Source organism: Phyllobates terribilis, unplaced genomic scaffold (assembly GCF_046119375.1).
Source record: "Phyllobates terribilis strain yellow unplaced genomic scaffold, ASM4611937v1 Scaffold_4__5_contigs__length_816908805, whole genome shotgun sequence".
In the NCBI taxonomy this organism is placed as follows: domain Eukaryota; kingdom Metazoa; phylum Chordata; class Amphibia; order Anura; family Dendrobatidae; genus Phyllobates; species Phyllobates terribilis.
In genome coordinates, this window is record NW_027362764.1 from 689,075,932 (window position 1) to 689,089,727 (window position 13,796).

Here is a 13,796-nt window from a genome sequence, read left to right on the forward strand (position 1 = left end):
TTGCCTCAATTGGTCAACGCTGTTTTGGCGGCAAGAGGGGGACGTACACAATATTAGGCAGGTGGTTTTCATGTCACCACTGATGGGTTATAGAGCTCTTACTTCTGGTACAATATTCTCTAATTACCAATCATCATATTCAATATGTTAATTGTTATTCTTCACGATTATTAATTATTCCCTCTAAGAACTGAGAGCAGATGAGTTTTGTGAGTATCAGCTGTCATTAATAGTTGCCAGAATAGTGATACAATTTGTCATAGAAACGCTGGTAAAAAAATGTCATTTCCAGGATGTCATTGCAAAGAGCCTACGTGGATAGTCCTGTGTGGGATATCCTTACAGATAGACGAATAATCGGGAACACAAGCTCATAAAGTTGATAAGTGAACAGTATTTTTTTTAGTCTCCCGGGAAAACAAGACTCCGCTGACAGGACCACGCGAAAATGTGTACAATGGTAGATACATCATAATTCCTCTAGTACTAATCTATAATACAGGCTTTCCCTAGGGGATTCTTCACTCCAAATATAGTTTTCATTATCTTCATTTTCTCAGGCTATAAAATCCATACAATTTGTTAATCAGTCAGTCCTCCAACAAAAACCCCCAAGAATCTTGATTATGAATATCTACTAGGTCCTTCTTGATAATGAAGGTCTCCTAGTTCCTATGACGTGGCTTGGTTTTCAGAAGTTCAATTGCCCCTAGACATACACAGTTCTGCTACATGCACATATAGATATACACACACTCACTCACTCTCAAACATATACACACATAAACAATATACCACATCCTGTAGTTCCTAATGGGACCTGTACTGAGGCTGCAGCAGCAGAGCATTTGCAGAACCTTCCACTTGATTAATGGGGTCGCCGGTCCAAATCGATAAGTCTGCAGTCACTTTTCTAGATGGGTCACCACCCATCTAGAAAAGCTTTCCCCCTCCCATATACTAATGTGCCACAAACAGGATGTTGAGATCACCAACCATTCCCATTTAAATTTAGGTGTATCCACATAAATGGCCCACCGTGTACATATAGGTGTGTGTTTGTATATATATATTATGCCCGGATCCTTCCACATAATGTCTGTGAGCTATCACATAACCAATATGCATATTTAATTTCCCAGAGGAGCATGCATAGTGTTTAGGTCTCCTCACTCTGAGATGCCAGGCCTGGCTCTCCCACCAGAATGAGAAACGTTACCCCTTAGATCCCAGTCTTAAGCCTCTCACTTAGCGCTCCGCTGCTGGAAGGAAATTAACTTCATTCGTCCTGGCAGCGTTTGTCGTTCAGTCACGGGGACGCCGCCGGTTCAGTCACCGCTCTGAGTATAGAGAGCGGTGGCTGTAATCTCGCACCTGGCACTGACGGTCGGCTCTAATGCTGAGCTGCTGTCAGTCAGTGCGGGGGCGCGGTTACAACTGCTTCTCTCTATTCACAGAGTGGTGACTGAACCTGCGCCATCGCCGCCCTCGTGACTAAAACCAAAAGCTGACGGGAAGAATAAAGTTAATTTCCTTGCAGCAACGGAGCTAAAAGTGTGGACGCTGGGCAACTTCAGAACGCTATTAACCTGCAGATTAACCCCATATCTGCAGGTTAATAGCATTTTTTCTCTTGGAACAGGTTCCCTTTAAAGAGAAACTGTCACCAGCTCAAAAGTGGACTGTTCACATGCAGTGTTTTTGCAGCTTTTTTTTTTTCTGCGGACAAAACCTGCTCTCTTGGCAGTAAAAACACAGGTAAAATGCAGGCTTTTCTGCGGGTTTAGTGTCCTTTTTTGGTTCAGATCACATGTGTGATCTGTCTACAGTACATGTTTCATAAAGTTAGTTTTATTCATCACAACTGCAGCAAAAAATACTGAAAAAATGCAGCAGAACCTGTTTGCTGCATTTTTTTTGTAGCATTTTTACACTTTCTCATTGCTTTCTATAGGTCAAAAAATGTTGCAAAATCGCTTAAAGAATTGACATTGCATGAGCTTTCTGACATCTCATAGCATTTGCTGGTGCTGTAAAACGCAGCTTCTGTTCTGCAGAAAAAAATGCTGTAAAAACAAAAGGTGTTTGGACCCGTTGAAGCACCAATTGCAATAAAATACTTTTTTATGAGACAGAGAGTGCCGCGTTTCCTCTCTTCAAAGTCAATCGGCCAAAGGTGGCTCATAATATTAAAGCACCACTCCAGCATTTTTTTTATTGCACTGCTGCAGTGGTGCTTTAAATGTAAGTCCCCTGGTCCCTGACTTACCTGCTGCCGCCGCCTTCATCCTTTTCCAGCATTGCTCTCGTTGGTCTCCAGCGAAAGGTGACCAGCCCACAGCTCCATGGAGCGTGCCGGAGGTCACTTTTCAATACATCTCTATGTGCCTCGTTCTGGCTCTCATAGAGTTGCATTGAGAGCTTGTGACGTAATTTCTGACTTTTGGCCAGTTAGAAGTTACAACACAAGATGGTGCCACGGCACCGGAGCGGCATCGGTAAAAGGTGAAGCCACTGGAAGGTGAGTATAAGAAGGAGGGCAGGGGGCTTACATTTAAAGCACCACTCCAGTGCTGAAAAAAAGCCCAGCTGGAGTGGTGCTTTAAAGGATTTCAAGGTTGGACACGGTTAGGGTATGTGCACACACATTGTATTTTGCTGCGGATTTGCAGCAGATTTTTATGTAAATTTTCAGCTGCGTCTGGCAGTACCAGCAAAGTCTATGAGAAACCAGAATTCACTGTTCCCACATGTTGCTTTTTGCTGCTGCATATTTTCAGTGATTAGAAAAACGCTGAAAGAAGTGACATGTCACTTCTTTCAGCGTTTTTTCACCCATAGGACCATAGGAAGTAATGGGGGGATGAAAAAAGTTACAAATACGCAGCAAAAACGCAGCAAAAAACACACCTGCGTATTTTGCTGCGTATTTGCAGTGTTTTTGATGGCAAAATAGAATGGGAGGTTTTTTTTTTCACAGAACTTTATGTGCATTACTAAATAGAGACAGAAGGACAGTGAAAAAAACGCTGCAAATACGCAGCAAAAACGCAACAAAAAACGCAGCTAAACCTGCGTTTTTGAAGCAGCTAAGCTCCTGCCAGAGAAGAGTTATCAGCAGATTTTGGTGCAGAAAACGTGCAGAAAAAACAGAACGTGTGTGCACGTACCCTTAATAGACTTAACTACTGCTGATACATTGGACCGATGCATTGCTCATACCAATCTTGATGACAGGGCATGTTGGATTCGATTGTGCCTCATTATATAAGAGGCTCATGCCTATTAATGAATCGGGCGCATCTTGAAAGTGGCGCGTGCCACCGTGCGCCTCGCCACAAATCTTACTCTCCAGTCAGAGACTAGAGTAAGGTACTGTCAGGGACTGGAGTAACATTTGTGGCATTAGGTAGGCCAAATCTCACAATGAATTAGACCAAGTGGGCATCGCCATCCCCTGCCCCCATCCTGCCCCAGGTGTACCCATTTTGAAACTGGCTTTGAAAAGGCTAAAAGTCACAAAATTTTTCAACAACCTCTTGTTGCCCAAAAATATTGTAATTTTTCAGAGAGTTTTACTCTAGATTTCTGGTAAAAAAAAACACTTTGATTGAGTGGGACCTCTTATGTTTAATATTAACATAATATACATTTATAGCATAAAAGTAGAGTATGTGGCAAAAAATGAGTGACTGGTGGAGCTACAACAACTCCCAGTGATTCTCCATTGTGATATAAAAGAAGAGAATGTGTTCAGGGTATGTTCACACAATGCGCTTTGTGCCCAATAACACGGTGTTCTTTTGAAAATCACAGCCAGAACTACACTATTTTTTACTATAATTTCAGAAAATTGCAACAACAAAAAATGCCGTGTGATCCCATCGTGTGAACACTGTCTTACCCAGGTGGTCACATTTTTGTATGAAGGGTAAAACAGAAGGAATTGTTCTTTGGAATTGAGAAATTTATATAGGGCCGACTTGATTAAAAAATATATTTACACTGTACATTTGAGTTTCCTCACAAGTTTCAGAACTGACGCTTCCGACTGTCTTTCCAGATAATTATTCTGAATGATCCAAAGCTTTTCATTCTTTCCGGCTTATCATCCAAGAACAGCCAAACAATTGCCTCTGCGATAACTCTTCCTTATGAAATGTCTATATAGCATTAGTTAACTCCGTGTAATTAACTTGAGAGTTTCAATCAATTTTTTAAAGACCCAGACTTTATCAAGCTCACACCAAAGCCATAAAAATCTCATTACAGTAATCAGTAAATGAGAACGACAGACGTGAAGCCTGCAAGCAAATTCCAAAATAACAAATCCACCTGTCATATAAAGCAGCGTTCATAGACCTGGAATATTCTCCCATTCTCAAAGTAAGGCCACAGCCCCACTATCAGTATTTGGTCAGTATTCGGTCAGTATTTTTTCTCAGGAGTGGAAGCCAAAACCAGGTGAGGAACAAGAGAAAAGGCATAATAGAAACAAGTCACCAATTCTGCATTTATCACCCACTCCTGGTTTTGGCTCCCACTCCTGAGAAAAAATACTGACCAAATACTGATAGCTATCACTGTCGTATTGGACAGATTTTAAGATAATAAATCTTTTTTTTTACCTTTAGGCTCTGTGTACATCTCAATGTTAACTATGTTTTGTGCAGTGAAGATTAGTGATGAGCGAATCATTTCTCGAATTTATCTAAAAAAAAATTATATATGATCTAACAGGTGATCTGTAACTCGTGAAGCACAGTACTCAAATATTCTTCCACAGTTGTGCCCCTCTACAAGCCACACACCTTCCCATGTCCGCCACTCTGCCTTCATGACAACTGCCAGTCTGATAGCAAAGTCCCACCATGATCAGCGGGGTGTGCCGCATCCAGGAGGATATCTGCCAACTCCTCTGAGAGTCCAGGAGGTCGGCTCTTTTTGCCTCCTTCACACGTCCGTATAAAACACGTACATGAAAAACGGTACCGGTGTCATCAGTGTTTTCCATCAGTGTGTCAGCTTTTACCATCAGTGTGTCATCAGTGTTCTTTCCGTGTCTCTGTTTTTACCATCAGTGTCCTCACTGTAGTTTCCATGTGTCCAGGTTTTCCATCAGTGTGTCATCAGTGTTTTCCGTCAGTGTGTCATCAGTGTACGATCCGTGTGTCCGTTTTTACCATTAGTGTCATCAGTGTACTTTCCGTGTGTCCAGGTTTTCCATCAGTGTGTCATCAGTGTTTTCCGTCAGTGTGTCATCAGTGTACGATCCGTGAGTCCGTTTTTACCATCAGTGTTTTCCATCAGTGTGTCATCAGTGTTTGATCCGCGTGTCCATTTTTACCATCAGTGTCATGAGTGTACGGTCTGCGTGTCTGTTTTTACCATCAGTGTGTCATCAGTATTTTCCATCAGTGTTTTCCATTAGTGTGTCATCAGTGTTTTCCATCAGTGTGTCATCAGTGTTTGGTCCATGTGTCCGTTTTTACCATCAGTGTCATCAGTGTACGGTCCGCGTGTCTGTTTTTACTATCAGTGTGTCATCAGTGTTTTCTATCAGTGTGTCATCAGAGTTTGGTTCACCTGTTCGTTTTTACCATCAGTGTCATCAGTGTACGGTCTGCGTGTCCGTTTTTACCATCAGTGTGTCATCAGTGTATGATCCGTGTGTCCGTTTTTACCATCAGTGTGTCATCAGTGTTTTCGATCAGTGTACGATCCGTGTGTCCGTTTTTACCATCAGTGCGTCATCAGTGTTTTCCATCAGTGTGTCATCAGTGTACGATCCGTGTGCTTGTTTTTACCATCAGTGTGTCATCAGTGTTTTCGATCAGTGTACGATCCGTGTGTCCGTTTTTACCATCAGTGCGTCATCAGTGTTTTCGATCAGTGTACGATCCGTGTGTCCGTTTTTACCATCAGTGCGTCATCAGTGTTTTCCATCAGTGTGTCATCAGTGTACGATCCGTGTGCTTGTTTTTACCATCAGTGTGTCATCAGTGTTTTTCCAGTATGGATAAACAAAGAAAGAAATGACAAAGCTTCTCCTATACTTTACAATGTTACACATGTGCAGCACATGGATGGCACACTGATGTCACCCGTGTGCTGTCCGTGTTTTTTACAGACCCATAGATTTGTATTGTCCCTTCTCATCTATGTTGCCAGGAACATACGGACTTGTTTCCGGGTATTTTGCACAGACACATGGTTCGTGTAAAACCAACGATTATAACGGGCACGTGTGGCGTCCAAGAAAAAACAAGATTTCACACGTACTAGAAACACAGAGCTGTGAAGCCGGCCTTTCTGTCAGCTACTTGGACACTGCGGGAGAATTGACGAGTATATTCTGAGTGGAAATGGAAAAATGTAAGGCTAAAATGAGGCGTGTAGTGTCCTTCTCACCTGTATGTGATATGCTTGTGATTCCACTTCTGCCCAGTTAAGGCATAACGTTTCCGGCGGACACTAAATCTGGAAATGCCACTTTTCTGGTCCGGCACACCACATCGTGGTTTCTTCATCCAGCTACAATAAAAAAAGGAACAATGAAATGACGCTGAAACAGGCAACCAGCTCGTACGGGGACGCAGAACATCTGAATCCACTTACACATTACAAACACATGGCTGCCTTCTTAAAAAAAAGCGTCATCACTCTGTGTGTTATTGCATCCATTCACTGAAATGAAGCAAAGCTGCAATACCAGACACAGCCTGTAGACACGGGTGGTGCTGTTTTTAGAAGAAAGCAGCTATTTTTTTCAGTCCCTGAAAACCCCTTTAGCCGTGTATCCAGCCCACTAGTTGTGCTCCTGCCTTCATACATATTTTGATATTTACATGCAGTTGATATGAGCACTTTTTTTTTACTTAAATGTATGCATTTTTTGGCAAAAAATTAAAAATTTTGCATTGTTTGCCTTCTATAGCCGCCTCTGGGTTAACTGAGACCATCCCAGTGAGCTCCTTCTGATAGGAGAGTTTATGAGCTCATGGCTACAAAGTTTGGATCAACTTTGATGAAGTCACAAATCAGTACAGAAGGAGCTCTGAAAAAAAAGGCAGATAGGAGTTATAAAGTCTTCCATCACAGCAAGCTCACTGATAGATTCTCAGCTAACTCATACTGCAGCCAACAATAGTTAGTGCAACAAAAAGACTATAAAAGGCATTAAAAAAAATCTGACCCTTATACCGGGGTTTGACACATTACTGCTTATTAGCCTGGAATGTACGATCTGATCACAGTCACAGTGATTGACAGGTACGATGACAGCAACGTAAAGTATCAGGAATTCTCACCTCATTGTGATTTGACTACATCAAAGGAGAGAAGCAGAGGGAAAAAAGACAGAACAACACGATTACACTCCATTTCAACATCTTCAACTGATCAGAATGGTTAACACACAGGACACAATCAGTACATTATTCATATGGGATTTTACTGCTAATAGTATCGCTCTACAATGTCAGGATGACTGCACAATCCTTTTTGATAGTTTTGTTTGATAAAATGATCATTTTCTGAGTCCGTAAAATGTCTATTCTCATATCAGGATTACACTAACAATCTAACGTTGATTTCACAGTAAGTACATCAGCCTCATCAGGTCTAAGAGTTCTATTTATTAAGGTATGCAGCTTGTATTGAAAAATCTGGTGACAGATCCACTATACTACTAATAGAGTTATCTAGTCCTGTACCCAAATAGGGTGTTGTCTTCTGTTCACAATCCTAATCTCTTGGCCAGGGTGAAGAGTGGTTACAAAGAGAGTCTCTAGCATTGACGACCTGTGCTGTCCTGCGTTACACAGAAAAGTCACCGAATTTAAAGGGTTATCCAGGACTTTTATTATATTTGCTATGAGGCTAAGAACCTTCCAACAGGTATTTGCTAACTACCTGGATGTTCTGCATGGGGACGATCTATGCCGGCGATTCCCCTGCTTCATTCACTTCTCGACAATAGAACAGATTTTCCTCTTCCACTCTGCTCTGTCGATGTGGCATCACTGCCGAGGGCATGGTGATTGACACCCGGCTTCCCACAGTTAGGCAGCGGGGAGCCGGCTGTCAATCAGCATGACATCAGTAGAGACGTCCCATCAACAGAGCAGGATGGAAGAGAAGAAATTGTTCTGTGAACCTGACGTCAGTGGAAGTTGGAGAATCGCTGGCAGGAGCCGTCCAGAATCGCTCTGAGCCTGCAGGAACCAGGTAGTTAGTAACTGCCTGCAAGTTCCTAGCTCCATACACAAAAATAATAAAAAGTCCGAGTTAACCCCTTTAATAAGTACTGTGTAATGCTTAAAAGGTTTTTCTGTTCATTTTTTTTTTCTAAGTTTACATATTGTAGGGCGGCTTATGAAAGAAAGAAGGGAGCCATACTTACCACCAGAACCATCCTCCCACTCTAGCACTGCAGTCTCTGCTGGATCGGAAGTGATGAAGTCACCGGACCCTGGCGTGAGAGGTCAGGATAATGGCACTGTTGGAGCAGGAGCGTTGGAGTGGAGGGAGGATTGTGGTGCTGTATATGGCTTGTTTCTTTCTTTTAGAAGTCAACTTACCTTCAAAATTTAAAAATAAAAAGTGGAAAACTCCTTTAACTTCCCCTGTGGCGGCAGAAGAAAACACAAGTTTCCCCACAGATTACAGATGACTAAAACTTATGCACATTGGGTTTTCATGTTAAACATATATTTTTTTTAATATTTGATCATGTTTTTTACTTTTACTTTTCCATATCGCAATCTATATTTAAAAAAAACAAAAACAGAAGTTTTGCCATGTATACACTGGGTACTAAACCTAACACTGGACTCCTACATTGTGTTCTGCCCAGAAGGCTTTTCAGCAGTCTCATTGTTAATAAGACATGATTACGATGACGCTCACCTATCCGGCCCCTCACCATCACTCTCCCGGTCCTTGCCCCATCTTCTGATCTCCCAACTGCTGGAAGGATTGAGCCTCTCACATCGAGCTGGGACTTCCAGACGAGTGGCAGTGGGTAGCGGAGGGCTAGAGAGGTGAGCGGTAAGGTGTATACATATCCCATTTATTATGCCCCGAAGTCTGGAAAAGCCCCAGAGCATAATATGACATTGAATTTCCTGGAGAAAAACTCAAACAGGCAAATTAAAGTTTTGCATGATCAGTTCATCTCTATTAACAACAAACAGCTGATGTCACAGCTCACCCCCTCCCTTCACAATGATCTTTGTCCAGATTAGAGCATGCCTAGAAAATCTCCTACATTAAGGATATGGCAGAAGAAGAAATCGATTGCGCTGCCGTGGATGTAGATCAGAGTTTGAAGGGAGGATAACAACTGCTTCTTAGGATTATGTGTTTTGAAGACAGTCCGTCTCCTTCATCAGGTACAATCGAACTGTCTCTGAAACGTGTAGTCCTAATAAGCAGATGTTATCCTCCCTTCTACATCCACGTCAGCGCCCATACGATACCACAATCCATTTCTTCTTCTGGCATATTTTTCTAGGTCTGTTTCCAGTGTTCCGGATTCGGTAGTCAGCGCAGCAGCCCCACTTTGTATATACAGCGGTGTGAAAAAGTGTTTGCCCCCTTCCTGATTTCTTACTCTTTTGAATGTTTGTCACACTTAAATGTTTCAGATCACAAAACAAATTTAAATATTAGACAAATATAACATAAAATGAAGTTCATTTTTAAATGAAGATCTTTATTATTAGGGGAAAAAGAAATCCAAACCTACAGGGCCCTGTGTGAAAAAGTGATTGCCCCCTAAACTTAATAACTTGTTTGTACGTCCTTAGCAGCAACAACTTCAATGAAGCGTTTAGAAATGGCTTTATAACCTTTTCCAGACTTGGTTTCTCATTTGTTCCTGAATGTCTTTGGATCGCAGCATGATGTCTAGCTTTTGAGGATCATTTGGTCTACTTCACTTTGTCAGGCAGGTCTTGCTTAAGTGATTTCTTGATTGCGAACAGGTGTGGCAGTAAAAAGGCCTGTGTGTGGCTAGGGAAATTGAACTCAGCTTCCCAAAGATGTGATAAACCACAGTTAATTTATGTTTTAAGGGGGCAACAATCACTTTTTCACACAGCGCCCTGAGGTTTGGATTTCTTTTTCCCTTAATAATAAATATCTTTTCACGTTTTCACACCACTGTATCTTGGCTATTTCCAGTGTTGTTCCTGCCAAGAACAACCACTTTAGGTGACCAGTCCTTGCACCTCGATGTCTATTTGATAATATAGATTCCCACATGGAGAGCTTTTCCTTTCTCTGTTGAAGAAATACATTTAAAATAAAAATCTGATCTTAGTAATAGGTCGTTTTCTGATGACACGTTTCCTTTAAGTGTTCGGCTGTGCACCCATTCTGTGGAAGTAGAGAGGTCAATAAACCCCAGTCCAGCATGGCGCATGGAGGACTTCATGTCTTATCACAATATAATGATAAAAAGATGTCTGAAGACAGTAAGACATGAACGGGAAGCAGAATATTTATTTTGAAACCCATCTATACTGTTACATTATTTAGGAGCGTATTGGATAAATAAATATATATAGGATATTGAATTATTACAACGTAACATGACAATTATCACTTACAATGTATTGTCTGACACCTAACGTGGTTCTCCCCAGAGTCTGACAGTTATCGACGACTTCCTGACAGATTGTGATATCTGCTGCAATCTCATCATTAATCAACTTCCTAAAATATATTCATATAATCTGCCTAATCTCTGCTATTTTTATAGAAAGCTGAAAGTGGAAAAATACAGGAAAGTGTTGCCAGCTAGAGACACTAAAGGAATATCGGCTTCATAGACCGGGGTCTCACACTCTTGGACCCCACTCTATGTGTAAGAGAAGAAAGAACGACTCTCGACCTTGGGGAATCGGCCCATCCATGTGTTTCTTGATCAGATACTAGAGATGAGCGAACCCAAACTTAAAATCTTGGGGTTTGTACTAGACAGTTAGTGTCCAGTGATAAACGCTGAACGTGGACTTCTCCAGGAAACCCGTTGCAATGTTTGGAGTTCCTGGAGAAGACCGTTGCAGAGAGAGAAAGTTTTTTTCCAGATCCAAAGTTCAAGTCTCCATTGTTTTAAATGGGGTCAGAGTACCGATCTGGTACCCGAATCGAACTTTGGACTAAAGTTCGGGTCGGGTACAAGAACTTCCACGGGGCCTCTCAACCCTATCACATATTGATCTGAAGAGTCTTAATGAAATACTAGATTTTTTCCCCTGAAGGTATCTCGGATTGTTAGTGGCTCCAGGAGCCAATCCCTCAGCATTTAGCTTCTTATGGAAACTGTTTTTAGAAAAGTGGAGACTTCATGAAATTTTCATTTCAAGTGGGATTTTTTAGAAGATTTCATTTTTTTGTTATGTGTTCTACATAGCTTAGTTCACCAAGCATGGATATATATGTGGCATACTCCTCTCTTCTAGGTAGGCAGCAGCGGCACATGATGGCACATGATATGGTTTGAGTTGAGCATCTTTTACAGAATACTCAGCCCCAGGCAGATGTTTCTCCGTTTGTCTCTGCAGGGTTACACACATTGAAATAATTTTTGTACATATTTTCTCTATTTTAAACTGTGGATGAATCCAATAAGAGGAAATGCATGTTCCTATATTTAGCCTCAACATTGCAACTAGGCAAGCGATCGCCTGTCCACAGGCTAGGGGATAAGTTACTGATCCCTAGCGAAGAGGTCCAACTGGTGGAACCCCACAAATTCTGACAGCTGCTATCCGGCTGTGCCAAAGACTGGAATGGTGGGGCGCATGTGTGACCAGCACACCATTCCGATGGGGCATCTAAAAGCCCCATTCTCAGAATTGTTGGTCCCAGTAGTCGGATCTCCTGTGAATAGATGATAACTTGCCAAGTTAGGAATAATCCTTTTGATGTTTTTTTTTTTAATGTAAATTACATTGTACATACAATGACCCAAACTACTGAAGATCACAAATAAGCTACATTCACGTGGTCAGTATTTGGTCAGTATTTTACATCAGTATTTGTAAGCCAAAACCAGGACTGATGATAAATGTAGAAGTGGTGACGTGTTTCTATTATACTTTTCCTCTGATTGTTCCACTCCTGATTTTGCCTTACATATACTAATATAAAATACTGACCAAATACTGAACGTGTGAATGTGGCCATGTTAATGCATCTGCAAGGAGTTTGTATGTTCTCCCCATGTTTGCGTCGGTTTCCTCAGGGTTATTCAATTCCCTCCAACACTTCTAAGACATACTGATGGGGAATCTAGATTGTGAGCCTCAATGGGGACAGAGATGATGATGTCTGTAAAGCGCTGTGAAAGTAATGTCACTATATAAGAGAGTAAAATAATAAAAAATAAATAAACACTAAAAAGTATGTGCCCACAACCTCTTCTTCAGGTGGATTCCGCCTGGAACTCGCCTGAAAAAGAGTTCAATAAACATAATGAACAGATACACAGCAATGTCAAAACGGCTTGCTGTGCACAACTTCCGTCATTTGTAACTTCTTTTAATTGCTTCAGGATTGGAAAGTCGTGAATCGGATTAAAGAACTGACCTAACCATTCTTCAGTCGGCTTCTGCTTGATAGAAACCACTATCTTATATTTCATTTTTTTAAACAATAAAATATGTCGGCAGCAAAGCTTTCTACTTCAAAAAATGATGAGGTTAAAGGGAATCTGTCACCAGTTTTTCGCAATCTCATCTGAGAGCAGCTTAATGTAGGAAAAGAGACCCTGAATCCAGCGATGTATCACTTAGTTTACTGGGTGCAGCAGATGTCATACAATCAAAGTTTTTAGATGTAACATGTAGCAGAGCTCAAAATGCTAACCCCACCCACACCACAGCTTTCTATGTACACTGTATATTGACAGCTGCTGGGGGCGGAGTTGGACCAGTAGGCACGTGAGCTGTAGTCAGGGCAGCGATAATCTCCTGGTGATAAAACACTGATTGTATTCAAACAACAGAACACAGCCTAATAAGTGACATATCACTGAAATCAGTGTCTCAGCTCCTACCTCATGCTGCCCTCAGATTATATAGCAAAAACCTGCTGACAGATTCCCTCTAAGTCGGCGTCTGAAAGACGCTATGTGCACATAACCCAAATGGCAAATCAAAGCTGCCTTTAGTGGATTAACAGTATGTACAAAGGGAAATAACTTTCATACTTTGCATAAAACTATAATATTGAAAGTCAACATTCATGAAATACATTTTCAGAATTGAGTAAAAACCAGTGTAAGAGACGTCTAGTACACTGCATACAATTCTACAGTAAGGAAAATGTACTTACTCAATTGTAAATTTGTCAACTGTTTTTGTAACATTGATACCATAGAATTGCTGCATAGCAGCTATAGCAGATTGCATGGTTTCTGCAGAGCGCAATACCGACATTCTGGGGTCTGATGGTGGAAGGTAGCCGTATTTCTGCAGCCAACCCTGAAAATGAATAAAAAAAATACATGAATATCGGTTAAAAGATGAATAAAACACAATAGTAATAATAAATGTGTTAAGAGTAATAATACATCGTTAAATGATTAACTACATAACTGTATGTTGTCCTATTTATATAATTATCAGGCATAAAATACAAAATGCAAAGTCAGATTCAGCATCAATGTCCAGTATTATACAGGTCAGCACTTTGGACTTTCTAAAGCAGTCACGTTTTCTTTTGTCACGTCAGTGGTCTCATTAAAATGTGTAAAGTCCTATAAGGGAGGACATGCATCATTC

The 13,796-nt window shown here is 41.2% G+C and overlaps 1 protein-coding gene across 1 annotated transcript in view; it reads right to left on the minus strand.

Moving 5' to 3' along the window:
- The window catches only part of MMP16 (matrix metallopeptidase 16), a 308,321-nt gene that overhangs the window by 151,336 nt on the left and 143,189 nt on the right, over positions 1-13,796 (minus strand). Inside the window, exons 2-3 of the mRNA XM_073679550.1 lie at positions 13,348-13,496; positions 6,412-6,534 (exon numbers count right to left, since the gene is read on the minus strand). Coding sequence (XP_073535651.1) covers positions 6,412-6,534; positions 13,348-13,496 — 272 coding nt within the window. The remainder of the gene's footprint in view (positions 1-6,411; positions 6,535-13,347; positions 13,497-13,796) is intronic.